Raw genomic sequence first — 27913 nt, forward strand, 5'->3', positions numbered from 1 at the left:
CACACACACACACACACAACAGTAACTGTATATTTGTACCTCTGAATGAAAGTCAACAATCGTCGTGAGCGGCCCTGCTCTTCTAGGATGGCTGTCTTTCCCAGCCTAATAACACTGTTCAGCAAATCGGAACGGGTGTGTGCTGCCGGGAGAGAGGCGACGCAGCACGAGTTTGAAGGAGCAAATTAATTTCTGTACCGCTGCATGCCTGTCTGTGAGACAAGTGTGTTGGGGGAGCTCAGGGTGCGTGTGAGGCTGCTCTCTCTCTTTTATCAGGCACGGCAGGCCGCTGTTCCTCTGCCCCGATTCCTTGACCTCATCATTCCCTCACATTCATCACCACTGCACGTCCCAGGCTGTTCATCTTCCTCACTCTTTCTTTCACAGTTATCCCTTCATCCTTTACCTCATCTATAAATCTATCATGTCATCCTGCCCCTGACCTGGAAATATCAATTCATTCTTATGTAAATTGTCACTAGGGCTGGGTGATATACAGTAGCTAAAAAGATAATGTGTTTTTTTTTTTTTTCCAAGTCAATTCAAATTTATTTGTACAGCGCTTTTCACACCAGGCATTGTTTCAAAGCAGCTGCACATGAAATTATGCTATAAAAGAAAATTAATGAATATAATGTCATTATTAGTTATTTATATTTAGAACTATTAGTGGTTACAATTAGTAAACTAAGTAAGTGTTGTGGGTTAATGATTAAAAAAATGATTTTGTATGAACAATAACTTTTAGTGTTAAAGTCCTTGAAGTCATCCCGAATTAACTGAGGAAATACACGTAGATGCACTGTCCTTTGATTTTGGCCGATGAAGGCTTTTGTTAGTGGTTACTTCATTTTCTTCATGTAGTTTAAGAGAGTGTTGTCCCTCCTTTGACCAAGTTGATATAGGTATAATTCAGTGAGGAGCATTGCAGTCTGGCTGGAAGCTTATGGCAGGTAATTTTGGTGAACTCCATCCTGAGCCCATGCTTTAGTCACTTAAGTACTTTGGAGCTAGACCATTCAAAGCTTTGTAAGTAATTAACAGAATTTTAAAATTAATATGAAACTTAACAGGTAGCCAATGCAACGGCGATAAAATGGGGCTGATTTGATCATATTTCTTGGTTCTAGTTAGCACTCTAGCTGCTGCATTTTGAACCAACTGAAGTTTATTTATTAAACCTGCAGGACATCCACCAAGTAATTCAGTACAATAATCTAGTCTTGAGGTCATGAATACATTAATTAGTTTTTCGGCATCAGAATCAGAGAGCATGTGTCGTAACTTGGCAATATTTCTGAGGTGGAAGAATGCAGTTCTACAAATATAGGAAATTTGTTTTTCAAAGGTTAGATTGCTATCAAATACAACACCTACATTTGTTCTGTAGAAGTTACAGTATATCCATCAAGAGCCAGATCATATTTTAGCATCTTGTTTTTTGAGGATTTTGTTCCAATAATTAGTACTTCTGTTTTATCGGAATTGAGTAGAGGGAAATGTCTAGCCTTCCACACTTTGATATCATTTATACACTATTAATTTGGAAAATTGTGAAATTTCATCAGGTTTTTAAGAAATGTAAAGTTGTGTTTCATCGGCATAACAGTGAAAACTAATTCCATGGTTCCTGAAAATGTCTCACAGGAGGAGCATATAGAGGGAGAAAAGCAGAGGCCCTAAAACTGATCCCTGTGGCACTCCATACTTTAATTTGATCTGACAGTTCCTCATTTACACAGATAATGTGGTAGCGGTCAGAGAGACAGGACCTAAACCAAGCTAAAGCCTGTCCACAAATGCCAACATAATTCTCAAGCCTATCCAAGAGACTGACATGATCTATGGTGTCGAAGACAGCACTAAGATCTACAGTAAAAAAGAAATGCAGCCGCGATCAGATGATAAGAGCAAGTAATTTGTAACTCTGATAAATGCAGTCTCTGTAATGTGATGGGGCCTAAACTACCTTTTCTAGTATTTTGACATAAATGGGAGATTTGAAATTGGTCTAGAATTAACCAGTTCTCCTGGATCAAGGTGTTGTTTTTTGACAAGTGGTTTGATAACTGCCAGTTTAAAGTTTCTTGGGACATGCCCTAAGGATAATGAGGTGATGATAATATTAAGAAGAGGTTCTGAGATTACAGGAAACACCTCTTTTAGGTGTATAGTCGGTATTGGATCTATCATACATGTTGTTGATTTTGATGTTTTGATCATTTTTGTTAGCTCTTCCTGACATATAACAGTGAAGAATTTAAGTTGCTCACAGGGAATAATTTTAGTCTTCTGTGGTGCTGTGGCAGATGGATGCGTAATTCCAGTTTTGTTTCTGATGATTTCAATTTTATTAGTAAAGAAATTCATAAAGTCATTACTACTATGCTGTGATGGAATATCTGGATCAATAGAAGTTTTATTCCTAACCAATTTAGCCACAGTACTGAATAAACACCTATGATTGTTGTGGCTATTTTCTATGAGTTTGCTCAGATACGTGTATGCAGACCTGGCAGTTTTTAGAGCCTGTCTGTAGTTAGAGACACTATCCTTCCATGCACCGCAAAATACCTCTAATTTTGTATTCTTCCACTTATGCTTCATTTTCCGAGCTGCTCTCTTGAGAGCGTGAGTGTGAACATTGTACCATGATGTGGGATTTTTCTCTTTTACTTTCTTTAATCGAAGGGGGCGACACTATCTAAAGTGCTAGAGAAGACCGTATCCATATTTTCTGTGACAACATTAAGTTCTTATGAACTTTTTGGCATATTGAGTATTTGAGACAAGTTTGGAAGATTATTACTGAAGCTATCTTTAGTAGTTGAAAGAATAGTTCTACCTGAACGATAACATTGTGTAGACTGAGTTACCTTTGCTAAGCGCAGCATACAAGAGATGAGGTAATAATTAGAAATATCATCGCTCTGCAGCAGAATTTCTATATTATCAACGTCAATTCCATATGACAAAATTAGATCTAGCGTATGATTTTGGCAATGGGTTGGCCTGTCACATTTTGTCTAACAGAGTTGAGAATATCGATAAATGCTATTCCCAGTGTATAATTTTTGTTAACTATGTGGATGTTGAAGTCACTGACGATTAAAGCTCTACACACAGCAACCATTAGATCTGACAGAAAATCAGCAAATTCTAGAAGGAATTCAGAACATGGTCTATATACTTTTGCAAGAACATTGATTTATTATTTATATCTGACAATGTCACATGAAGCATTATCAGTTCAAATGAATTAAACTTATATCCAGACCTTTGAGTAACACTGAAAATATCACTGTAAATTGTAGCAACACCTCCTCCTCGACCTTTCAGATGAGGCTCAAGTTTATAACAATAACCTGAGGGAGTAGACTCATTTCTAACTAATATATTCATCTGTTTTAATCTAGGTTTCAATCAAACAGAGTGAATCTAAACTATGATCTCTAATCGTTTAATTTACAATTAGTGATTTGGATGAAAGCGATCTAATGTTTAGTAGCCCTACCTTTATATGATGTTTATATTCAGTTTTTTTTTTCCAAGTTTGACATCAATCAATTTTTTTCTAAACGACTTAATGAGGGTTTTGTGTTTGGTAGTTCAGGGAACAGACACAGTCTCTATATTATACTCTATGTGTTGTAGTTTATGTGATCTGTGTGATGTCTCAAGGCAGCTAGCAGACATTTGGATTAGCCAGTTTGTCTGCTTCCTGACCTGGGCCCCAGTTAGTCAAATACTATCACTATTAAGACTATAAGCCATATTACAAGAGGGGAGAGCATCATCTTCCCTGGAGGGATGGAGTCTGTCTCTCTTTAGCAGGTCAGGTCTTCCCCAAAAATAAAAATAGACATGATCACTCAGGCTAGGGCCCACTCTACGAGGCGCCTGTATGCCTTTAAGTGGTGTCTGTTCGCTAAGTGGTGTTCTTCCCATCGGGAATGTGTCAACCTGGTGTGCTGGCTATGAGGCACACAGTAGTCTGCCCACCACACACCGCCAGTTCACGTAACACAGTTCAGCCAATTGTGGCGTTTCGTATAGGGACCCCTAGTGTCACTACATTGACACAACGTCGAGTGAGTGACAGATAGGGAATGTCATGGTTACTTGTGTAACCTCCGTTCCCTGATGGAGGGAACGAGACATTGTATCCCTCCTGCCACAAAGCTGAACTACCCGCTGAAATGGCCGGACCTTATATCAGCTCCTCAGCATAAAACCTGAATGAGTGGTTGCATACCAGCTCCTTTCATACCCGTATGTCCGGGGGAGTGGCATGCAAATACCACTCGCCAATTTTCATTTGCCTTTTATCAAAGACCGGAGGTGTCTCGGGCTCCCGAGAGTGACACCTAGTGTCACTACATCAATACAACGTCGAGTGAGTGACAGATAGGGAATGATAATTCTCACATCACGTGTTCACCCAAATGCCATCTCAAACATTACTCACCCCCCCCCCCCCCGCGGAACACAAACAAAGATATGTTGATGGGGATATGATGCAACTCAATGGGGTCCAGTACCGCATAAAGGTAATTTATACCCAGATTTATGACAAGAAATTGTAATTCTCTCATCATTTACTCACCTTTATGTTGCCTTTATGTCATTTGTAGAGCTTGGAGAGGTGGGACCCCATTGACTTAAATTGGATGGATATAATTCACATCATATCACCATCAAAATATCTTTGTTTGTGTTCCACAGAAAAAAATAAAGATTCGGCATAATGGTGATTGAATTGAGAGAATCATAATTTTTGCTTGAACTATTCTTTTAAAAGGGTGTTAGAATAGGACACAATCTAGTTGTTTCACTAAATGAACACAATGTAGAATTTATTAATTAATAAATTAATTAAACTAGCAGAACATGGACCTAGCTACACTAGGTTACAAGTTTATTCCCAGGAAATGCACATATTGATCAAACGTATAGCTTGATAAACTAAAATTATCAAAACATGAACAACAAGTCATTTATATCCACCAATAATACAAAGTAATAAAAAGCAGTATTTACCAACATATATTTTATTTAAGGTGATTCATTGAATCAGAGTTTTGAATTAATTTACGAATATGAATGAATCTTCGCAACTCTAATGACATTTTATACAAAGTTTAAATCAAAGACACAAAAAATCTCTTCCTTTTGAGTCAAGGAAGAATTGTCAAACTAGTCTAATGGCATGGTCTTTAGGTAAACTGAATGGCGAAATAAAAAGTGCTTTACAATCACTGCAATATTGAAAATCATTGTGAATATGTTGTAAATATTAGATATATCGGCCAGTTCTAAATGTTGCATGAATGTGTCCAATTTATATAAGAATGGTTTAGCCCTGCTCGCAAAGGTCTACCTATTTGCTCAACCACACACATTCAGGCACAAATAAAAATATAGCTGCAAGCAGCAATCATCGGAGTCCAAGCACGTCTGGCCAGAACATGACCAAATGATTTGGGGCCACTGATGGATTCAGAAGAAACTGAATTTTTTATTGTAGCCCTTGCTGTTCGGAAGTTATTACCAAAAATGTAAATTAGCGCTGCCTTGTGGCCAATTCTCACCAAAATTGGTATACAGCCTTATTTTGGCAACCTGTAAGTGCACCATAAATTTCAAAACGATTCACAACGCAAGATACTAGCTGCTGAATTTTGATTGGCTACTGGCTGACATTTTTGTTGATTTGTCGAATCGTTTTTAAAAGTATATGTTAGCACATGACCCAAAGATGGCGCAAAGATGAAACTTTGGACACATCCTCAAAATCTTTTGTTATGAAAGTATACCAAGTATCGTAAAGTTTGGACTTTGCATTCAGAAAATATAGGCCATTGAGTAAATTAGCTTATATCTTCTAAACGATTTGACATATCAAAAATACGAAAACATTTTTGTTAGGATGGTCCCTAGATGATACATGCAAAATCTCAAGCAAATCGGACAAACAGCCTAGGAGGAGTTGGGAAAAGTAGGTTTTTCCAAAAAAAAATAATTATAATTTGCGGAAATTTTTTTCTGGACGGAAATAAAATCTAAGAAATATGTCTTGTTCGTCATGGAATAGGTGGAAATAGGAGGAAAAAGAATTTTGATTTGTCGGATGGGGGTGTGTGTATGTGCCCGGGGGTTGGGGGGGTATTTGGGACTACCCTGCCAAGTTTGGTGTCTCTAGAACTTACAGTTTTTTGCATACGCTTTTAGGGCAGAAAAAGAATAATAATAAGAAGCAAATCAGTACGGATACAATAGGGTTTCCAGAACCTTTGGTGCTTGGACCACTAAATATATACAAACATGTACAGACACACAGAGACACAGCGACCCTCTATCCGTCTTTTGAAGGTGATAATTGGTATCTCTAAGTAGTTGTCTTTTGAAGAGAAGCTGTGATGTTTAATGATTAATGGTTTAAAGTTAATGATTGTCCAGAGGGGGTCTCGTGCAATTATCATGATTCCCCCCTCTATCAGATGTCTGGGAAAGACTGAGGCAGTTTTGACCTCAATACAGGAAATAGAGGGATTACAGGCTCACCAGGGATACTCTAACGGCATGTATTTTTTACGCCACTAGCATCACCAAACAGAACTGCAAAAATAATGACTGCTTTCATATTAGATGCCTGAACACTCTCGCTCCGTATTTATTTACGTACATATTAAAATAATTTAAATAAATGATGACTAACCAATTTCTTGCAAGTTTTTGGAGACAAAGTATAAAGTAAATATATTTATGATTTTTTAATGTTTGTTGTAATGTATCATGTACCATAAGCTAATCACGATTAACTGTGATTAATCACAGAAAACTGTGATTAATTAGTTAAAAATCGATTCACAGCCCTAAAATAAATAAATAAATAAATAAAAACCCCTGACATATCAGCTTTAACCTAACAAGATCACTGAATGTAAAACTTAAATTTAAATGTGTGTGCATACATCCTCTCTCACACACAGACAAACACACACACTCTCTCTGTGGATCTGGAGGACTCCATTGACACTGAGAGCTATTTGAGGATTTCTCATTTTATCGCTCATCCTCTCCACCTCCTAATGAACCCAAACTCACTAATAATGATCCTGGGTGTCCTTCAGAGCAGCAAGGGCAGCCAGAACACACACACACATACACACACATGCACACACTTAATGACTTACTCACCGATGGCCTTTACTGCAGTGTTGGCCAACTCTCAAAGCTCTCAGACTTTTTAGAGTAGCAGCTAAATTACCTACAATGCTCCAACGTCTGCAGACAGGAAGCAGTAAACCCTTGCAAAGTGCAGTAATAATTGAATATGAAGTGAAATTATTTTTATATAAGATAATACTATTATTAAGAATAGCACAAAAAACAATACAATATAAATTGCATTGTGTTTCTCTGAAACATTTTTTTTTTCCAATAGAGAATGCAAACATTTCATTTGAACAATGTTGACTTTTAGAGTCTGTTCACACAGGACATATTCTTGTGTTCAAAGTTTAAGACTTTGTATCAAATTAAAAGAAGTTAAACTTTTGTGCTGCACCTTTGAACGCGAGAACATGTCCTGCGTGAACAGCTGCTTAAAGGGATAGTTCACCCAAAAATGATTTGTTGGCATTGTTTTAAACCTGTATGGCTTTCGTTCTTTTAGGCAGAATGTTAGCCTCTTTCATTGCTTCTTCTTGAAAGTGAATGGTGACTGAAGAATGTCAGTCCCTGACATTGTTCCTGAAATCTCCTTTTGTGTTCCACGAAGAAAGAAAGTCATACAGGTTTGAGACAACATGAGGGTGAGTAAATGATGAAAGAATGAAAGAATTTTCATTTTTGGGTGAACTTTCCCTTTAAGTATCCATTTATCTACACTCAATCAAGGTATTTTATACATCAAACAGGTATGTCTGGCCATGCTAACAATACAATTTCTGTTGTTGTTCTGAAAGACATGCAGCACAACTGTGGCTCAACTGGTAGAGCATGGCGCCAGCAACGCCAAGATCATGGGTTCGATTTCCAGGGAACACACAAACTGATAAAAAGTATACCTTGAATGCACTGTAAGTTGCTTTGGATAAAAGTGTCTGATAAATGAATAAATGTAAATGTAAACTGCTTTAGTGGCTACGTTGTGTTAAATACCACAGATCTCTCCTATGGGAACCAGGAAACAACCAAGAAACTTCAGCAAAATTGAGGGCCCTAATCCCAAACTGACTCAATTAGTGCTGCCCCTGCAGGGATGGAATAAGTTAATTGGGATCAATCAGCTTGGAACTGGACTGGTTCCCCAGGCAGCCTTAGGAAAGCAAGATCTGACAGTGATTGCTCAAAAGATTTGTTAACCACAGACTGGGTTGTTGGTGATGTGGTTGAGCGGGTCTGACTTGACACATGGACAGAGAAACGGAGTTTGTGACAGTCGACCGCAAACCATCAGCTTAATAACACAATAAATTAAATGGGCTTATAAAATAGGCTCAAACACTTTGTGCAACCATTTCTTCAGTATGTCTTAATGAAATCAATATACTGGATGTGGGCCTATGTCCTAATGCAGGGAAAACTAGATTACATTGACTTGTATGACTCTGTAATTAAATAAGAGCCATTCTGGGCAGCTGCACAGTTATTTACTATTCCATTTACTCATTTAGAATCAGAAAAGAGCTTGTGTGTGTGTGTGTGTGTGCATGCGTAGATTTATTTGTAAATTATTTTTAACTGACCTTCAAGTCTTTTCTAGTCTAATGTATGTGACGGAAAGGTTCTCAATACATATATAAAAATAAAAAAAATAGAATTTTAGAAAAATTCTAAACTAATTATACAAACAAACTGATACAGTATAAAGGAAGCTCACATTCTCTCGTAAAAATGTAATCAATTATTTAAAACAGTGAAGTGGAAATATAGGACGTTCTCTGCTGTGTAAATGATCTTTAGATGCTTTAAATACTCACATCAGGATATTCTTTAACAGGCACATAAAGTTTCTCTTGGAGTTGAACGATTGGTCCGATGGCGTCCGGGAGCTCTGAGCTTCTCTTCTCCGTGCTGCCATTTAACGTGTCATTGTACATGTCCTTTCGTACCCTGCTGATTTCTGAAACAAAGAGGAAATATAAACTTTGAGTTACCTATTTCATTCAGGATGCACAGTGAATGAACACTGGATGCACACTTGATGTTTATCATACAGTTCACTAGTTCGCCCGCCCGTCCAGCCCTTGGCTTTTAATGTAAACTAATTTGGCTTGCTGTCTCGGATGGAGGGGCTTGAGTTTGTGACTCGAATTGAGCTCTGGAAACCCCCACCACTACAGAATGGAGTAAGGAAGGTTAGGATATTGGAGAATAAGGTGGAGTTGGGGAGGAGGCGGGATGCCGGAAGAATTGTCCCATGACTACGGTAAGAGGCTGCTTATCTTTGCTAGTGGTGTGATTGACAGGTCTGAATGATCGGGTTCCTCCCGAACTTTCGTTTAGAACTTAATTTATGTAGTAGGGCTTGCGACTATTCAGTTAGTAGATTAATCATCTAAAGTAGTTAACTAGTTGGTGAGTCAAGGTCTACATTTAGTAAATAACACATTTTCTTGGGCACAGACATTTTTTCTCCTGTTGTCACCATATAGAACAAGTGCTATTGAAGCAGACTGATCACATTGTTAATTCAGCGACAGGAGGTTGAAAGCTCTGCAGCTCAAATCGCACCACTTCCAGTGGCTGAAGCTGAAAGTGTTGTTGAGGTGAAATGTCCAAAGGGTGGCCCCAAAAGTGATTTGTATTTTTAGTTGTAAATGACGGAATACAATCAACAGAAATGCATATTTTGTTAACCCTACTCCCTAAACCCAAGCGCCAACCCTAAACCTAACCGCCAGTAAGGTAAAAACGTAATTTTAGAATAGTTCTCGCCATTGTTTGAAGGAATAGTTCACCCAAAAATGAAAATTCTCTCATCATTTATTCACCCTCATGCCATCCCAGATGTGTATGACTTTTTTCTTCAGCAGAACACAAATGAAGATTTTTAGAAGAATATCTCAGCTCTGTAGGTCCATACAATGCAAGTGAATGGTGATCAGACCTTTGTAGCTCCAAAAATCACATAAAGAAAACATAGAAGTAATCCATTAGACTCCAGTGGTTAAATCCATGTCTGCAGTAGCGATATGATAGGTGTGGGTGAGAAACAGATAAAAATTGAAGTACTTTTTTTACTCTAAATCTCCACTTTCACTTTAACGTCTGAAAGTCACATGTGGTGCCTGTTTAGTTTCACTTTCACATCTGAAAGTGAAAGTTAAAGTGGAGATTTAGAGTAAAAATGACTTAAATATTGTTCTGTTTCTCACCCACACCTATTATATCACTTCTGAATATATGGATTTAACCACTGGAGTCTTATGGATTATTTCTATGTTTTCTTTATGTGATGTTTGCAGCTACAAATGTCAGCATTCACTTGCATTATATGGACCTACAGAGCTGAGATATTCTTCTAAAAATCTTTATTAGTACTCTGCAGAAGAAAGAAATTCATTTGCATCTGCAATGTCATGAGGGTGAGCAAATAATGAGAGAATTTAAATTTTTGGGTGAACTATCCCTTTAAGTGAACATGATTACTTCCTGGAACCCATATCGCGGATGCTGTGCTTGCAATGCACAGTAGCGCCACAGGGTAAGGTAAACATGTTTGAATTGATACGAAAATGTCTGATAGGGGATGGCACTTGTCAGTAATTCAACAGTATGCGGTCAATTTCAGGGTACATGCACATTCGGAAGCAGCATGTCGTTTAGATCATGTTGACTGAAGTCATGTGATTCTCTAATGTGAATTGGAATTTTGGAGCAATGCAATGCAGAAATAGAAAGCAATTGAATGACAAAATGTTATTTCGCTCATCGCAGCTGGTTAGGGCAAAAACTCCAGATTTACATGGAAAATATCATTCAGCGCTTGTACTTTATCACATTGTGCCTGGTTAAGATCCTAAAGATTCAAAAATACAATCTGGTATCAGTTTGACCACAATTCGTCTCTTCTCAGGATCGACTGTTAGTACATCTGCAAAGACAAGCAAAGCCCACCTTTGACAAAGACAAAGAAAATGGCAAGATGTGATGGGCTAAGAGAGTTTCCCTGTCTTTAAACAGCTGTAGTTTAGTTTCTAAGTTAGTAGAACCACAAGAGCCCTTTCAAGAGGATAGGAGTACCTTCTCAAGAGACATATCTATCTATTTTGTCTGGAGGCCCCGGTGAGAGCTGTCTCTCAACAATATCGCAGCCTTGCTCTTCTTTCAATGCCACATACAACAGCTCTGGGCCACTGCAGGCCTGTGAGTTTCCTCTGTTTTAAACTCCATTCTGACTGGTTCTTGCCTGTGCAAAAAGTCACCACCATGATGGGTGTTGTAGTTTGTTTACTGGATTTTGCTATGTGGTTGCTCATGTGTTTTTAGTAGTTTATAGCTCATAGTTATGTTTTTCTATTGTATTCTGGGTGGTTGTTAGGTCATTGCTTACTGGCCAAAATCAAAACAGCCCAAACCCGAGCCCAGCCTCTATTGTATGATTTTCTGGTCCCTAGATATGGCTTGCATCCCTCCTTCAATGTAAGTCTATAGGATATTTTGGCACATTTTATTGTCCGCAAGCTAAAAATTGTAAGTCAAATCGGTGAAAAAGTATTAGCACACCTCTCAATAAACCACATGATTCAAGGTATCATTCATCCCCATTATATAATCATGTGAGACGAGTTCCACATCAAAGTTTAAAACTTAGAAATAGGGGTTTGTTCAAATCCTCAACCCTAAGTATAAGCAATAGCAGGGTGTTCTATCAACTTTGGATACTTTTAGCACTGTGAATTCTAGAGAGTAAGGTCACATTAAAAAGTTTTCACACTATGACTAGTTTATTTAAAGGCATAGTTCACCCAAAAATGAACATTTTCTCATCATTTACACACCCTCATGCCATCCCAGATGTGTCTGACTTTCTTCTGCTGAACACAAAGATTTTTAGAATTAAGAAATAAGAATTAATGGTTATTTGTTTTATTTGTGTACTATTATGTGCTTCTCTGTGTATAGTGATATTGTTTTCCTACTTAGAAATATACATTGAAATGATTTGATATCACAGGAGAAAGGCACTACCGACTGGTGGATCAGCTTAGTCAGACTGTCTGTCTTACCCGTGCCATCAGTTGTGCTTCCACCTCCCGCAGCTCTGTGCACGTTTAGAGAGAATCTCTGTACACTTAAAAAAAATCACGCTAGTAGATTAAAAAAGTTCTGGGTCAAAAGCCTACTCGTTGTACTGGTGGCCATATGTATAATCACTTATTTTAGGTGGGCATACGCAAAATCCTAAGAAAGATAGGTGGGCATACTGTTAACAAGTACACTAACTTTTAAAAACGTATTTACTGGCAAAATTGTTTGATGTGGTGTAAATGATGTCACAACTGTGGGACAGTCATAATTTAATTTTTTTTTTTTTTAATGTAACACTATAAATATAGGTTTTGCACACTTGCATGGTAGCAAAACAAACACACACTTATGACAAGAAAGACACACAGATCTATCTATCTATCTATCTATCTTGATGCAGAAATTACACACTTGAGCTTTAAAAGAACTACAAAATATTCAAGCAGCTTCCCACACCAAAGCCTGTGAACCGAGGATGCCTTGGACAGACACTTCAAAATGTCTGTTTAATGGTTGTCCACGCTCATCTCAATAAATCACAGCTTAAAAGAGCCCTGTTGATGGCCATCAGTGAAGTGCAGACTTTATGGCAATGTTGTTATCAAAAGTGATTTAAGCTTTTCACGCTGACATCAAAGGCCACTGCCAAGAAAGACAGTAGCATTAAGAGAGAACTTCCTCCGAGGTTGGATAGACAAGAATGATGGCTACAACAGTACCTGCAAGTGAGAGTGAGTGTGGGAGCGTGTTTTCCACATACCCAACTGTGCAGCAAGAGCCCATAGATCCATGAAAAAGGATGTAATTAATGGAGAATGAGAGCTGCATCTAGACTCGTTTCTTTCCATTAACTTTAGAGGGAAAGTAATTATATGAATGGAACCCGTGTCCATAAAACAGGGTAAGAAAAAGTAAGAGGTTGTATCTGAGCAAACGGACTGCTGACATACGCTGTTGCAGGTGATGAGATGAATACATTTACATTTATTCATTTAGCAGAAGCTTTTATCCAAAGTGAATTGCAGAATCAATTAATCCAATGGATAAAGCAATAAAATTTTACCAGATCAAAGTTATAGTGCAATAAGAAACGAGAGAACCAGATGGAGAACAACAACCATTTTAAGTCTAAGTTGGAGTAAAAATATATGTTTAGGCTCAAATTTAAGTGCAGATGCTGGCTGTCATGACACCTCAAAGTAGTTTCTGATATCAACATAACTTACCTGGGGCCATTGTTTCAAGTCGTCTACCCACTCCAGTGGGGCACTGTCAAAAGTTCATGCATTTTTTTTTTACAGTTCTTGCAAATTTTGTCAGTGCCCCACTGGAGTGGGTAGACGACTTGAAACGATGGCCCCAGGTAAGTTATGTTGATGTCAGAAACTACTTTGAGTAGTTGGGACTCTGTATCAGTAACAGCACTATGGAGCCACATGTTTGTTTTTTGTTTTTTGGAAATTTTTACAAATTAATAAGCTAAACATTACATTATCCACTAAATACATACGCCAATGCAAGTGAAAACATTTGAGGCTGGAAAACGAAAAACAAACCATTATGAATTGTGGAACACTTCTGCATTCAGGCAAAAGCTGGATACAGTCCAACAGCACTGGGATGATTACATTTTTGTATAACTCTGCTTCTCCTTGTTCATGGCTTTACAAATAGAGTTGACATTTTGATTGATCAATCATTTTGATTTGACCCACTGATTCGTTCAATTACCATTTCTGGTGATTGCAAATGTTCACCAGTAGGTGGCGACAAATGAGTCTTTTTATGTGTCAATCATTCTGCCTCGCTGTCTCCTGCATACACAGGCAGCTGTCTTCTATGGCAGTATCTTTACTGAATTTATGCCTCATTAGAGAGCGATTTGGAGCGCTGTACATTGGTGGCAGCTCTGCGCATTAGTCAAATAGCACTCCTCATGTGCAGCACACGAGACTCGACTCGCAACTGATTTCAATACAGGTGACCAGAGAGAAACTATGTGATCCTCTAATGAGCATAAATACGCGCACACACATTTTGGGTAAAACAGTAAGTTTTGTATCATGTTAAACTGTTATTTATTGATACTTTTTACTTCCGCCTGAGCTCACCACGGTACTTTCTGGGAACACCTACTAGGGGAAGGATAATGTGAAGGATAATCTATACTACCTTAGAATTTGGCCAAAACGAGATATCTTAGGAGGCAGCATAATTAAGATACCAACCTTTTGGAACAGCCTTCGGGACAGGAGCACGCCTATGATGTCTTAAAGAGCACCTATTATGGTTTCTCAAATATTACCTTTCATGTAGTGTGTTATATAGCTGTTTGTGAATGTAAAAAAGTTTGCAAAGTTTCAAAAATCAAAGTGCACAACAAATGGAGTTATTGACTCCCAAAAGAAAGAACCGATTCTGAACACCTGAAATGAGTCGTTAGTAATTCCAGACTTACTTCCTGTACTAACCTACGTAATTTGGTAACAAAAAACCCGCCTCTGGTCTTCATTGGCTGCTCGCGAACAGCTTTGACCCACCCTCAAACACTACACTAAGTGGTAGACCAATCACAACAGACTGGGACATCTGACCAATCAGAGCAGAGTAGGCTCTCTGAAAGGAGGAGTTTAGAATGAATCCTTTAGAACGGATCATTGAACGAGTCGTTTTTGACACTGGGAAAAAAAGGTAATGCTGCAATTAAAATTATGAGCAAATTAAAGTGTTTTTTGACCTTGGATGCATGTAAATCTATTGTATGAGATCTTTAAAACAAAATTAGGCACATTTAAAAAACATAATAGGTGCTCTTTAAAATGCTGCCTCCGGAGGATGCTCACTAGGTTTTGATACAGACCCGTTGACTTAACTGATTTCTTAAAAACACAGAGTCGTTCTCTACCGCAACAATAAAAGTTAAAGAGAACAATTTGTTCACTTAAAATATTTGTTCAAAAACATTTGTTTACAGGGGCCCTCAGTAGCTCAGTGGTAAAGACACTGACTACCAACCCTGGAGTTTGTGAGTTTGAATCCCAGGGTGTGCTGAGTGACTCCAGCCAGGTCTCCTAACCCAGTTGCTAGGGAGGGTAGAGTCACATGGGGTAACCTCCTCGTGGTCGCTATAATGTGGTTCACTCTCGGTAGGGTGCGTGGTGAGTTGTGCATGGATGCTGCGGAGAATAGCATGAAGCCTCCACACACACTATGTCTCTGCGTTAACACGCTCAACAAGCCACATGATAAGATGCACGAATTGACAGTCTCAGACATGGAGGCAACTGAGATTCATCCTCCACCACCTGGATTGAGGTGAGTCACTACGCCACCACGAGGACTTAGAGTGCATAGGGAATTGGGCATTCCAAATTGGGGAGAAAAAAACATTTGTTTACAAATGAAACACCACTAGTTAAAAATCAGAGAATGAGTGCAGTGAGTTGTTTAGCTTCTTTTGGAGCTATTTTCGCTGATGAAGAAAAAATGCATGAACTAACTTGCAATTAATCAATAAATTAATGTTCCATATATCATTTAGCCTGTGGCCGAATCGCAGCCATGCTGATGTACGGAACAACAGCACTCTTGCTCGTATGATATTGCTTAATTGTGTTAAAGCTGAAGCACGTAACTTTTTCTGTGTTAAACACTTTCTCTTATCCAACCTTAACCTTGGAAAACTTTAAGTAAGCCATTCATAGGTTAATTTTCTCGAAAACTGCAAGAACTTTGATTCTATGGAGCAATGAAAATCCTGTTTGTTTTGAGCGACCCGCCAATACAAACACAATGACATTGACTCGACCAGTGGCGCGAGTTGGGGGCGGGACTATCTCTTTGTTTAACAAATAGCAGATGGCGAGGAGTATTTGGAAAGCTGTTCTGAAAACAATGTTTATTTTTGCAATTACATTTGGTGGCACTAGTGCCGCAGAAGTAACATACTTCCCACAGTCTGTTGTTTAAGATTTTTTTCTGTTCCAGGATGGTAGTGCTATTCTTGGTTTGCAGGTGTTTTTTTCTATTGGTGTTTTTCTTAAAGGGGTACATAATTGCATGCAACTACTAGACAATGTGCAACTTGCAGTGTAGACAGCTTCATTGATTATACTGTAATAAGACCAATCTATTGCAGTTGCATTGTCGCATCACTCGCTTGCAGTGTAGACACTATGCTGCGCACTGCGTATACCTATGTGACTTCATTATAGGGAGGGGAGAGTTTTTCCAATTGCATTTGTCAGTAAATCACTTAGAAAATTTGAAAAGTAATGCATGTTACTTATTTGAAAAAGTCATTCAGGTACTGTATTTATATTGTACATTTAAAGAGTAATGTCTTACTTTACTCGTTTCTGTCAAATGTAAAACATTATACCCAACAGTGGAAACGAAAAAGCACTAAAGAGTCTCACAAATAAAATAAAATAAACGTACACTACAGTGAAGACGAGGCTCTGATTGTGATTTCAATGGTAAATTGCCCTTGGCTCCAAATCCTGTTATCATAATCAAAAACACCAGTTAGTCCATCCAGATCCCCATATTAGCATCACAAATATACCCCATGTTTCTACATCCCTGCCACTCAGTCTGTATATCACAGCAGAAATGCTGAGGATTAGCCTTTTCCGCTCTGGAGCAGAAGACGCCCATCTTTCACTGGCTCTATCAACAGTGAATTAAACTTAAACTACATTCTCGTCCAGCTTTTAAAGAGTTACTCCAAGCCGTCAGTTGTCATATCGCTAACAACTGTAAAAACCCTTGAAATACACATAGGAAAAACATATTGCTACCGAACAGTCAAAATCTTTTGCCAAACAAGCTCAAAAGCCCAGGCGATGCCTCTGAATGCAAGCCGAGTTGTTAAATTATACTGTAAGGTTATGTTGAACAATGAGATGTTTATAGATGGTCACATCCAAATGCAGAATGTTTGAAGGCATATGCCGAGAACAATGCATCAGGGATGGGTCACGATGGTTGACATGCATAGAAAAAAAGAATGCAATGAAAGTGAAAGGTGACTGGTACTATCATTCTGCCTAACATTTCCTTTTGCATTCTATGGAAGAAGAAAAAGTAATGGAGGTGTAACGAGGTAAAAGGGAAAGGAGGAGGTGAGAACCGGCTTAACAACATAAATAATCATTTAATGATAAACTTAAACAAAAAGACAAACACAAACACATGCCGGGAAGCTGCTGTAACTCTCTCTCTGTCGAACTGCCGTCTCTAGTCATCTTTATCCCTCTCAGGCTTGATCAGCCTGATTAGGGGCCGGGTGTGCAGAATCATGGCCCGGCCCCGCCCTCCGCCCTGCCACAGGAGGTTACGAATAGCATGAGTTGTGAGTAAAGGATGACAGTACTTTCATTTTAGACAAACTATCCTTTTAAGACCCACCAACTAGTCAATTATGAAAATATGTAATTTAGTACATCTTTAGAATGCATGATGTGCTCAGAGTTGTTTTCTTCAATGGTTGATCAGGGAGGACAGTCCAATGGTCAGATCAGGCCCCAGACACGAGGATGATTAAACTGTCAGTGGTGATTTATGGACAGTGTTATTACAGTGTTTTAAAAGCATATTTAGTGATTTGTCAGCTTTCTTGCCCTCAGAATTCAATCATTTTCCAGTGCTGGCCTCCAGGGCTGGACTTACCGCACTACTGAGCACGCAACAGCCACCTGCGCACATACTGATGCTCATTCTGGCACACATTACGTGCGCAGACACACAAAGAGCCCATGGTGTGATAGATTCATTCAGGCTTCCTCCAACACAGATGTGCAAGTATTCCCATAACTTAATTACAGAAAACATCCAACATATCAACATTTGGTGCTGAAACAATCAGCTCAGACAGGGCATGGATTTACAAGCTGCTTTAGGACAGTTCATATTGGTTAGTGCAGGGTTGATGCTAGGGATGCACCGATCCGATACCTGGATCAGTATCGGCTCTGATACTGAAGCTTTTAGATGGATGGGGTATTAGTCCGACGAGCCCGATCCAAATCCGATACTGTGAGTTAGTCATATTCATACTGTCAAGTTAAAAAAATTACATAATAGAACCATAAAAACACCATTAAAGCAGTTCATATGACTCAAGCACTTTATTCAAAGCCACCTGAAGACATGTGATAGCTCTGTGAATCACAAAAGGCTGTGTTTAATAAGTAAATATGTAACATGTGCAGCGCCAGCGTGTTAGTGAATGGTGCTGCTCTGTTGTCAAACTCACGCACAGGCTGGAGATTCACTCTCGGCTATTTTTAGCCTTCACAGCGTTGTGCAATATTTGAGCGCTACTCAAGAACAGCATCTCAGTCCATACAATAATGTAAAGATATTCTAAACTGATTATGCAAAAAAACAACAATGGTATCGGCTTGGGATCGGTATCGGCCGATACTGAGATTTCCGATATCGGAATCGGATCGGAAGAGAAAAAGTGGTATCGGTGCATCCCTAGTTGATGATGCAGCAAAACTTCAGTTTTGTCTGTTTTGTGAAGCTGCTCAACCAACGTTGTCTTGCTTGATAAGCTAGTTAAAACAATATGAAAATTCTGTTTTTATTTCACTACACGGCAGGTTTGTCAATGATATCAAACATCATTAGGTTTGACATTGGTCACGGAAATGACACGACCATATTTGATTGTAAACTGAAAAAAAAGTTTTTTGCTTCACGTGGTAACATCTAAAGTAACCAGCTTTATTCAATTAAAAAATAGTATTTAACATCACTGAATCAACCTGAATACATAGGTTACACCAATAAAACTAATTTTAAGGGTTAGATCAGGTAGAAATAACTCCTTAGGGTAACAACAGGTTACCAATTGTGAATGAGATTTAAAGGGATAGTTCACCCAAAAATGAAAATTCTTTCATCATTTACTCACCCCTATGACATCCCAGGTGTGTATGACTTTATTTCATCTAATTAACTCAAATTAGGATTTTTAGAAGAATTTCTCAGCTCTTTTGGTCCATACAATGCAAGTGAATGGGTGCCAACATTTTGAAGCTCAAAAATGCACAAACACAGCATAAAAGTAATCCGCAAGACTCCAGTGGTTAAATCCATGTGTTCAGACATGATATACTGTAGGTGTGGGTGAGAAACAGATCATTATACAAGTCCTTTTTTGTTCTGTATCTTATTGCTTCTGAAAATATGGATTAAAACACTGAAGTCATATGGATTATATGTATAATGTCTTGTATAATGTCTTTATGTACTTTTTGGAGCATCAAAATCTCAATTCACTTGGATTGAATGGACCAATAGAGCTGAGAAATTCTTCTAAAAATCTTCATTTGTGTTTTGCAGATGAAAGAAAGTCATACACATCTCGGATGGCATGAGGGTGAATAAATGATGAGAGAATTTTCATTTATGGGTGAACAATCCCTTTAAGAGCTATGGCCGGATGTTCCTCACACAAAGCTATCATATGGTTTATGAAGACTGTTATACAGTACACTGGTTCAATGGACTACTTTTAAGATCCTTTTATGTTGCTTTTTTGTCCGTTTTGGAGCTCAACACCCCTGTCCTCATTCAGTTTCATTGTCTGGAAATGTGCAGCTCGGACATTCTGCAAAAAATAAAAAAATAAAAAAAGCTAATTTTGTGTTCCACAGATTAAAGAAAGTCAAATGAGTTGGAAACAACATGTGAGAAAATAATAAAAAAGTTTTAGTTTTAGGTGAATTATTCCTTTAAGTGACCTTTTGGGATTACATCAGCACACCAGTATCCTATGGTGGGCACCTGCATTCAAAGCAAATGGTGACCAGCCATCTTTTCAAAATGGCTTTAGAAAGGAAATGACACTCATCTGCATCCCTGAGATGCCTTGTCAACACACTCTGATCCATCCTCACTGTCACTACAACACAATCAGCCTTCCACATCTCCTGCAATCAGACTTGCCTTTCACCGGCATTACAGACTATTAGCCCAGCCCGAGAGCGAATAACCCTCAACAACCGTGCAACTCTATCTTGGCAGCCATCTCCAATCGTAATCATGGCTCCGCTCAATCAGAGAATTTCATACTGAAAACACAGCAGCTGTAGCCGCCACGCCTGCCCTGACCTTGTCGACATTACCTGTGACAGACTGTTGACACCTCGGTTTTCTTAATATTAATCAAACAGCTGCTAAATTACAGGTCCTCCAACCAGATGACAGCTTCAGCTCAAATGATAGCCGCACGCAGACGTGGCGATCATCTGAACAGATGGATACTGTACGACAACATGGACGTGGAGAGATGCATGCATGGAAAGAGAGGAACAGAAAGGCATGGAGAGACTGCTAGAGGTAGAGAATAAGAAAAAGAACAAGGAAGAATAAAATAGAAAAAGAAAAAAATAGAAGAGGCACAGACACACATTAACACCCAGACATGCCGATGGGAATGAAAAATCCCAAATGAGATTTCCTTTATATTTTAATTATTTTTCCTACACAGTAATGAAATTAAGTGGAATAATGGAGAGTTTTGTCTCCAGATTCCAGTGTAATTCTTTACACCGTTTTTGTCAACAGTTTCAGTTTTAGTCTTAGTTTTAGTCTTTTGATGAAAATATCCTTTAAATTTAGTTAATAATTTGTCATGCCATATTATTTCATTTTAGTCAGTTTTACTCTGACTAAAATGGTATATAAATGTATTCAACGAAAATGTTTTACTATTATAGTTGATGTTAAAATACAAAATGATACAAAAGTGTGTCAGTCTGTAACAGATCAAAAACCTGTTTGAAAACAGTGCTTCACCTTCACATGTTGCTTAAAGATCAAAGTACACTTCGGTTTTGACGAGAACATTTAGCGTCTGCGTACAAACGACTGCTCAGCATTTCAAAGTTTAATTTACTGTGTGCACATACAGAGGTAATTGCTGCATGCACGCCAAGACAGCTATGAGATACCAGACTATTTCTCTTCAGGAGTTTAGACCCATAAGATCTTTAAAGTTCTTCAGACTTGAATTTTCAATTGCAGGTATCTCCTGACCTCCGCACACACGCGTTCTTGACGTGCAAATCCACTGTTGTTGTTTCTACCTTCATCTCGTGTTGTTTAGGGGCAATTACATCTTCTTCTAGCGCTTCTTCGTGACAGCTATTGCTCAAATGTGAGTATTTCCACCTTGTGGATCCACTAATTAGTGCAAACAATTCCACACATATGCACATTCTTGGGTTCAGAGTACGCGCGGATAGAAAAATCGGGCTGCACGCATTCAGTGCTCGAGCACTCTGGGAGCACAACTAAGAGATGAGGTAAAAAGAAATAAAATTAGGGATGGGTGGAAGTATCAATAATTCATATATTGGTGTATTAAGAGGCCCGATACTCATAAATATATATATATATATATATATATATATATATATATATATATATATATATATATATATATATATTTTTTTTTTTTTTTTAAATATCGATGGTTATAAACGTCAATATAAGGTTTTAACTTAACTGGGGATTTTATTATTTAATTACCATGATAGCTTCATAAGATTAAAAGTTACAAAAAAACTAACTACATAAGCAAATAGTTACATTTGATTTAATCCATTTCTCCTTCCTCTCATCTTAACGTGCAGAAATGCTGAACGAAGCAACCAGTTGCAGATAGCGCTCGTTTGTTATAAATGTATCATTTAAATTATGTTAAACTATTTAATAATGTTCTGTTGTTGTTAAAAACATTAACATAATTAATTAGATGTGATAATTTGCAGTTTAGATCTATTAATAAAAATGATAAATAGCTAAATATAATGTTAAATGGATAAAATGATACTTTTTCAGAAATCACAACAAGAAAAAGTATCTGTATTGGTATTGGTAATACTGGCCTTGATAGTACTTTATATCATATCAAAAAGAAAATAAGTGGTATAGCCCATCCCTAAATAAAATAGTGATAGATAAAAATAGTTGATAAATAGGAAGAGAAAAGAAATCATTAAAAAAGTGTGAAATAGTGATAGAACCTTCATTGTGGCAAAGACACGCACTCGGCTGTATGAGAAATTGCCTATTCTTCAAGGTGCTCTTAAAGGTAGCTCTAGGTATCATGTAACACCAAGGAAAAAGAGAGAGAGGATGAGTAGGATGTGAGCACAGAGCGATAGTGATATTACATCGTGGACACTGAGAATGAAAAACTACACCTGATCCTGCCACAGACACAAGTAAAAAAGCAGACATTTACTGACACACATTCCAAAGAGTAAAGAAATGTATGAAAAAACAGAGGGATGGAAACATCGTGAAAGATAGAGATGACATCCTTCTGTGTTTGTAATTACGCCACTCAGTCAGAGGTGACTGCATCACGAGCGAAGGAGGGGGAGAGAGGGCGCACTCTCAAACAGAGATGCCATCTGGGCCTGCACTCTCCTCAGAATGATAATACTGCCCGGCCCTCCAAAAAACCTGCTGCTTTCACACTCACACACAAACATACACACGCCAGTGCTCGGATGAAAAGAGAACACATGCCCGCTGGTGTGGATGAGACACAAACAGAAAGACAAGTCAAGCAGAATCTTCCAGATTCATCCAGAGGAAGATAACGGTTGAGCTGGATGACTAAGATAAGACATGAGAGACATGTTAGCAACTGAAGGCCGACAAATGCAACAAACGCGGAAGCTGGTTTCTTAGTGTTTGAAACCCATTTTTCTTGCCTAATGTTTAATTTTTTCCAAGTGAAACAAGCTATTAAATGTGGAACAAATGTAGGGTGGGACTTGATTTTATCCTTTGGTAATTGATAGGATCAAGAAAAGTGGTCTAAATATGACAGGTGATTGATGAGGAAGAGTAGGGAGAACCGGGACTTTCACGGTGGGCCGCCGCGTTATGCCAAACGGGCCGCGACTGGCTAGAGGGCCGCAAAAATGCGCCGCGATATGCTGAAGGGGGCTGCAATATGCAGAAAAGGACAGCGATAACCTTGAAATGTGTAAATATTACAATATTTTCTTTTAGTGTGTATTTTGATGAAAGTTTGAAAATGTGGGTAAATTTTGATGTGTTTCAATAAATGAGCACATTCCAATACACTGATACCTACCAAAAATCTGCTTTTTATAAAAAATTCAGAAAATGCAAGAAACCGCATTTACATGAGATTTAAAGGTACACTCAGTAGTTTCTTTCCCCCATAAAAAAAGGTTGACGCCTAAAGAAATGAATTTTAATTTTGAAAGACAGTATGTATAAAATCATTACCACTCACATGAGTTGAAGACTTTAGTCATATCTGTAACCTTATAAAAGCTCTTTTATTTTACATGGGGCAGAGATGCCCTCATGGGGGCTGCCATTTTGGAATCACATGACCAGCTGAATACTACTCGCTTAATCTCAACAACCATCTTGTTATTGGACACTTGCACTGTTGGATTAAATTAATCATGGCTGATTGTGAATAGTGAATTTCTATGATGGCATCTGTAACTGAAAACTATTGATTTTAAATGATGCTGCATCCACACCAGTAGGTGTCACTGTAAGTCCAAGATGACACCAACAGAAAGTTACTGAGTGCACCTTTAAAAACATCAGATTATTCTCTGCTTCTGACATGTGCACTACACCGGTGAAGGTGTTTACATGCAATGTAAAATCAAAGAAATGGGCAAAAATCTACTTGTGCCGATCGGTTTATAGGAAAATAGTTTAAGGCATTTACATGACCTTTCACATTGTAGGCTTATTAAAGGGATAGTTCACCCAAAAATAAAAATTCTCTCATCGTTTACTTACCCTCTTGCCATCCCAGATGTGTATGACTTTCTTTCTTCAGCAGAACACATTTGAAGAAAAACAGAAAAATATCTCAGCTCAGTAGGTCCTTAAAATGCAAATGTTTGCTAATTTTATAGCTCTATACTCTGTATGTCAACAATTGTCTCATTTGTGTCTATATTTATTTCTCCTAAGGAATTTTAGAAGAAACACTTGAGATAAAGTTGCATAATTCATCTGCGTAATATTTTCAGTAAATCAGTAAATAAATTAAATGAACTGGTAATTAAAGTGTACATGATATCATTGACATCTGATTTAGCAATCCGAAATAACTTCCGAGAGTCTTTCGAAGAAACTTGTCACGGTGCTGTGAATAAACAGTGAGTCACCAAGATACCGCTTGCTAACTCAGTCCCACTCAAGAACACAACACAGATTGTAGCTAATCAAGGTTAATCAAAAGCTGTATGTCAGTAGGGAGATCATGGGCTTCTTTGTCATAACCTCCCTATTGTAATGAAGAACAACATTCACACTCCATTTATTGCCTTCGGAAATGCACTGACTGCATTGATGCAACACTTTGTGTCCTCCTCCACGGTCACATCAATACATTGGACAAACGCCACCTGTGCCTTGAGGGAACAGATTCAGCAGAATGCACAGGTACAAGCATGGGATGTTTCAGTGGCACAAGCCCCACCATGGAAATGAGTGAGGGAAGAAAAAAGAGAAGAGGAAGGTGGGGGATACACTGCCTGCATCACCGACTCTGGCACAGACCCACTTCAATTAGCTCAGTGTGCTGTAGAAGAGAGCAGACACCAATGCATCAGTGCGTTTGAAAAAAACACACCGTCTCTCCTGTAACAGCAAGTGAGGGAACATGTTTCACACTGCTCATACTTTACAACGGGTTAATAATTCCTCCTGGCAATTCAGGTTTTGAGTTTTCACACTGTATGTCTGTAAATTCTGGGTTAAGGTTCTTTTGCATATTGCTGTTCTGTTACTGATTGGCTGTCTGTTGATTAGGAATTGGCCATTACGTTCACTTCATTCATTTGGCGGATACTTTTATCCAAGGTATACAACAGGGCTAAAGGCACACCCTAAGGAAAATGTGCTTTTTTTCTGGTCACAAAGTGTATCAAGATTCAAGAAATTAAATTATTTTCATTGAATATTGATGGAGCAACATAATTTGTGAGAAAATAAATTACAACAGAAGGTTGTTTAAAAAAAAAAAAAAAAAAAGGTGGCAAGGGGGCGCTTTACCCCACACCTGGGGTAAAAGGCCCCCAAGGGGTTTATAGCGATATGGTGTAGACATAGGGGCAATAGTTATAGGGCACAATTTGTCAACGTATGCAAATACTTGAGACAGCAAGATGCTTTTTTGAGTAACAAATTTAAATAATGCTTATTAAAATAACCACTTCAATCCCATTTGACATTTCATAACATCTCAAGTATTCTATAAACCAATTAATCTCCATTGTGATTGGACCAGTCAATTTGAGTCCACTTTTGAACACATTTCATAACAAATCTTTTCTTAAAAAAACAATGTGTTTTATAGGGGCCTTAAGCCCCTGCAACAGGAGGGCTTTTTACCCCAAATACTATCCTTTCACTTATTGGACAGTTATTAAAAAAAAAAAAAAAAAAAAAAAATGTATATCACATTGAACAAATAAATAAGAAATAACAAATAAGTATTTTGTCTCAAAATAAATGTGTTAATTTCAGGGATTTCCATTAGCTACATAAATTTGCAACATTTGAAAAATTATCCAGTATTATATCAAATTGCCTCAAAATCAAACTTTAGACATTACATACAATTATCTAAATAGAGCATAGTGACAAACAGGTGTTTAGGAAAGTCCTCTGGTAGTTTTTGATACTATTAAGTGTTTTGGGAGAAAATCAAATCAAAGGAGCCTTTTACCCCAGGGGGCCTTTAGCCCCGTTGTACCCTTCATGTCTACATTTTAACAGTCAATGTATTCGAACCCATGACCTTTGTTTGAGCTACAGAAATATGTTACATTCTAACACTGCAATATTTCACACTGTATTTGTAGTAAAGACATCTCCGCTTAAATCTCTGCACTCTTAAAGGCACCTCCGAATAAAGGGGCACATTTACATTTGTGAAGGGCACCTTTAGATTAGCTTGTGCCCCTGTAGCCCCCATTCTATGTTTTTAGCTCTCAGAACAGCGCTCAATATGAGCATTCCACACGAACATCTCAGATGTAGATGCTCAATAGCTATAGATGCTTTAGTAATTAAAGGTGCACTCAGTAACTTTTTGTTGGTGTCATTTTAGACTTACAATGACACCTATTGGTGTGGATGCAGCATCATTTAAAATCAATAGTTTTCAGTTACAGATGCCATTGTAGAAATTCACTATTCACAATCTGCCATGATTAATTTAATCCAACAGTGCAAGTGTCCAATAACAAGATGGTTACTGAGATTAAGCGAGTAGTATTCAACTGGTCATGTGATTCCAAAATGGCAGTCCTCATGAGGGTGCCCCTGCCTCATGTAGAATGAAAGAGCTTTTATAAGGTTACTGATATGACTAGAGTCCTCAACTCATGTGAGCGGTCATGATTTTATACATATGTTTCAAATCAATGTAATTATTAAGCTACTTATTAACCCCACACCTACACTTTAAATAAAACCTCTAGGGTTTTAAAGATAAGAAATTATGATGCAACTACATTATCATTGTATGATAAAATTCTAGTCTTTATTTGCATTATTGTTTTTATTGTTATTCTTTTTAATAATAATAAAAGCAACATTAACCATTATTATAATATATAATATTATAATTACAATAATTATTATTAAATTACAATAATATTTCAGTTAACTGGGTTCCAAAAAAAATAAAAAAATAAAAAAATAACTGTAATTGAAAAGTGGACTGATATCCTATTACAACTAAAGTGAACAAAAAAAGATGACATCAAAAGATGATCCATTTAAGTCCAGATACAAGTTGAAAAAATGTGTAAAGAGAACTGGCTTCTTTTCTACTGAAGAACTTAAATGGAACTACTGCTAATTTTGCTGCTGCATTGTCTAGCAGACTATTTAAAAAATAATGTTTTATGTTTTTTTTTTTTTTCTTAATAGGCTACACATTTTGCTAGGGAATAGGTTTTTTTTTTTTCCTTTCTATTTTCTAATGAAATAAGTTAGATGTTTTTGTTTCTTTACACATAAAAGATAACCCCAGATCAGTTCCACACAGTGAGTGAGGTATAGATAAACTGATTAAGAAAATAACACTGGTATCGGATTGGGATCTGTACCTGCCAATATGACAGTACAGGTATTGGAATCGGATTGGGAGAGAAAAAATGGTATCGGTGCATCCCTAGTTAAAGGTGGCCTTAACATGGGTTTAAAAATGGCATGAACCCAGGGCTAAACATTGCCCTAACATGGGGTTCAAAATTACATTAACTTAGGGTTAAAAGTGGCCACAACATGGTGAGAAAAATTACGTTAACCTAGGATTTAGGGTGGTGTGAAAAGCCCCATTCAATGCAAAACTGGAGTCCAAGAAGCAGCATCTCTCTAGGCTTACAGACTAGTGACTTTTACATAATAAATCAGCATGTTCATATATTTCTGTGCTCTTGTTCCCTTGTGTTAATGCCCTTGTGTGTTAAAAAGCCTAGATCTGTCTACTTGCTCTGTTGTAGTAATGATTTCTGCCCTATATAAAAGTGCAAGGTAACACCTTCCTTTTCAGAGTGGTACCAGTGCCATTTAAATAAACGTAGGGTGGGTTTATCCCATC

General features: G+C 37.8%; 1 protein-coding gene across 5 annotated transcripts in view; it reads right to left on the minus strand.

Annotated features, from left to right (window-relative positions):
* LOC127413709 (protein quaking-like) overlaps positions 1–27913 on the minus strand; it is a 146606-nt gene that overhangs the window by 95532 nt on the left and 23161 nt on the right. For all 5 annotated transcript variants that reach the window (XR_007892681.1, XR_007892680.1, XM_051651068.1 and 2 more), the window contains exon 2: positions 8988–9130. Coding sequence is in view for 3 of the 5 variants with exons in the window: in XM_051651068.1 (XP_051507028.1) it covers positions 8988–9130 (143 nt within the window). In the remaining 2 variants the exon portion in view is untranslated. The remainder of the gene's footprint in view (positions 1–8987; positions 9131–27913) is intronic.

Source organism: Myxocyprinus asiaticus, chromosome 23 (assembly GCF_019703515.2).
Source record: "Myxocyprinus asiaticus isolate MX2 ecotype Aquarium Trade chromosome 23, UBuf_Myxa_2, whole genome shotgun sequence".
Classification (NCBI taxonomy): domain Eukaryota; kingdom Metazoa; phylum Chordata; class Actinopteri; order Cypriniformes; family Catostomidae; genus Myxocyprinus; species Myxocyprinus asiaticus.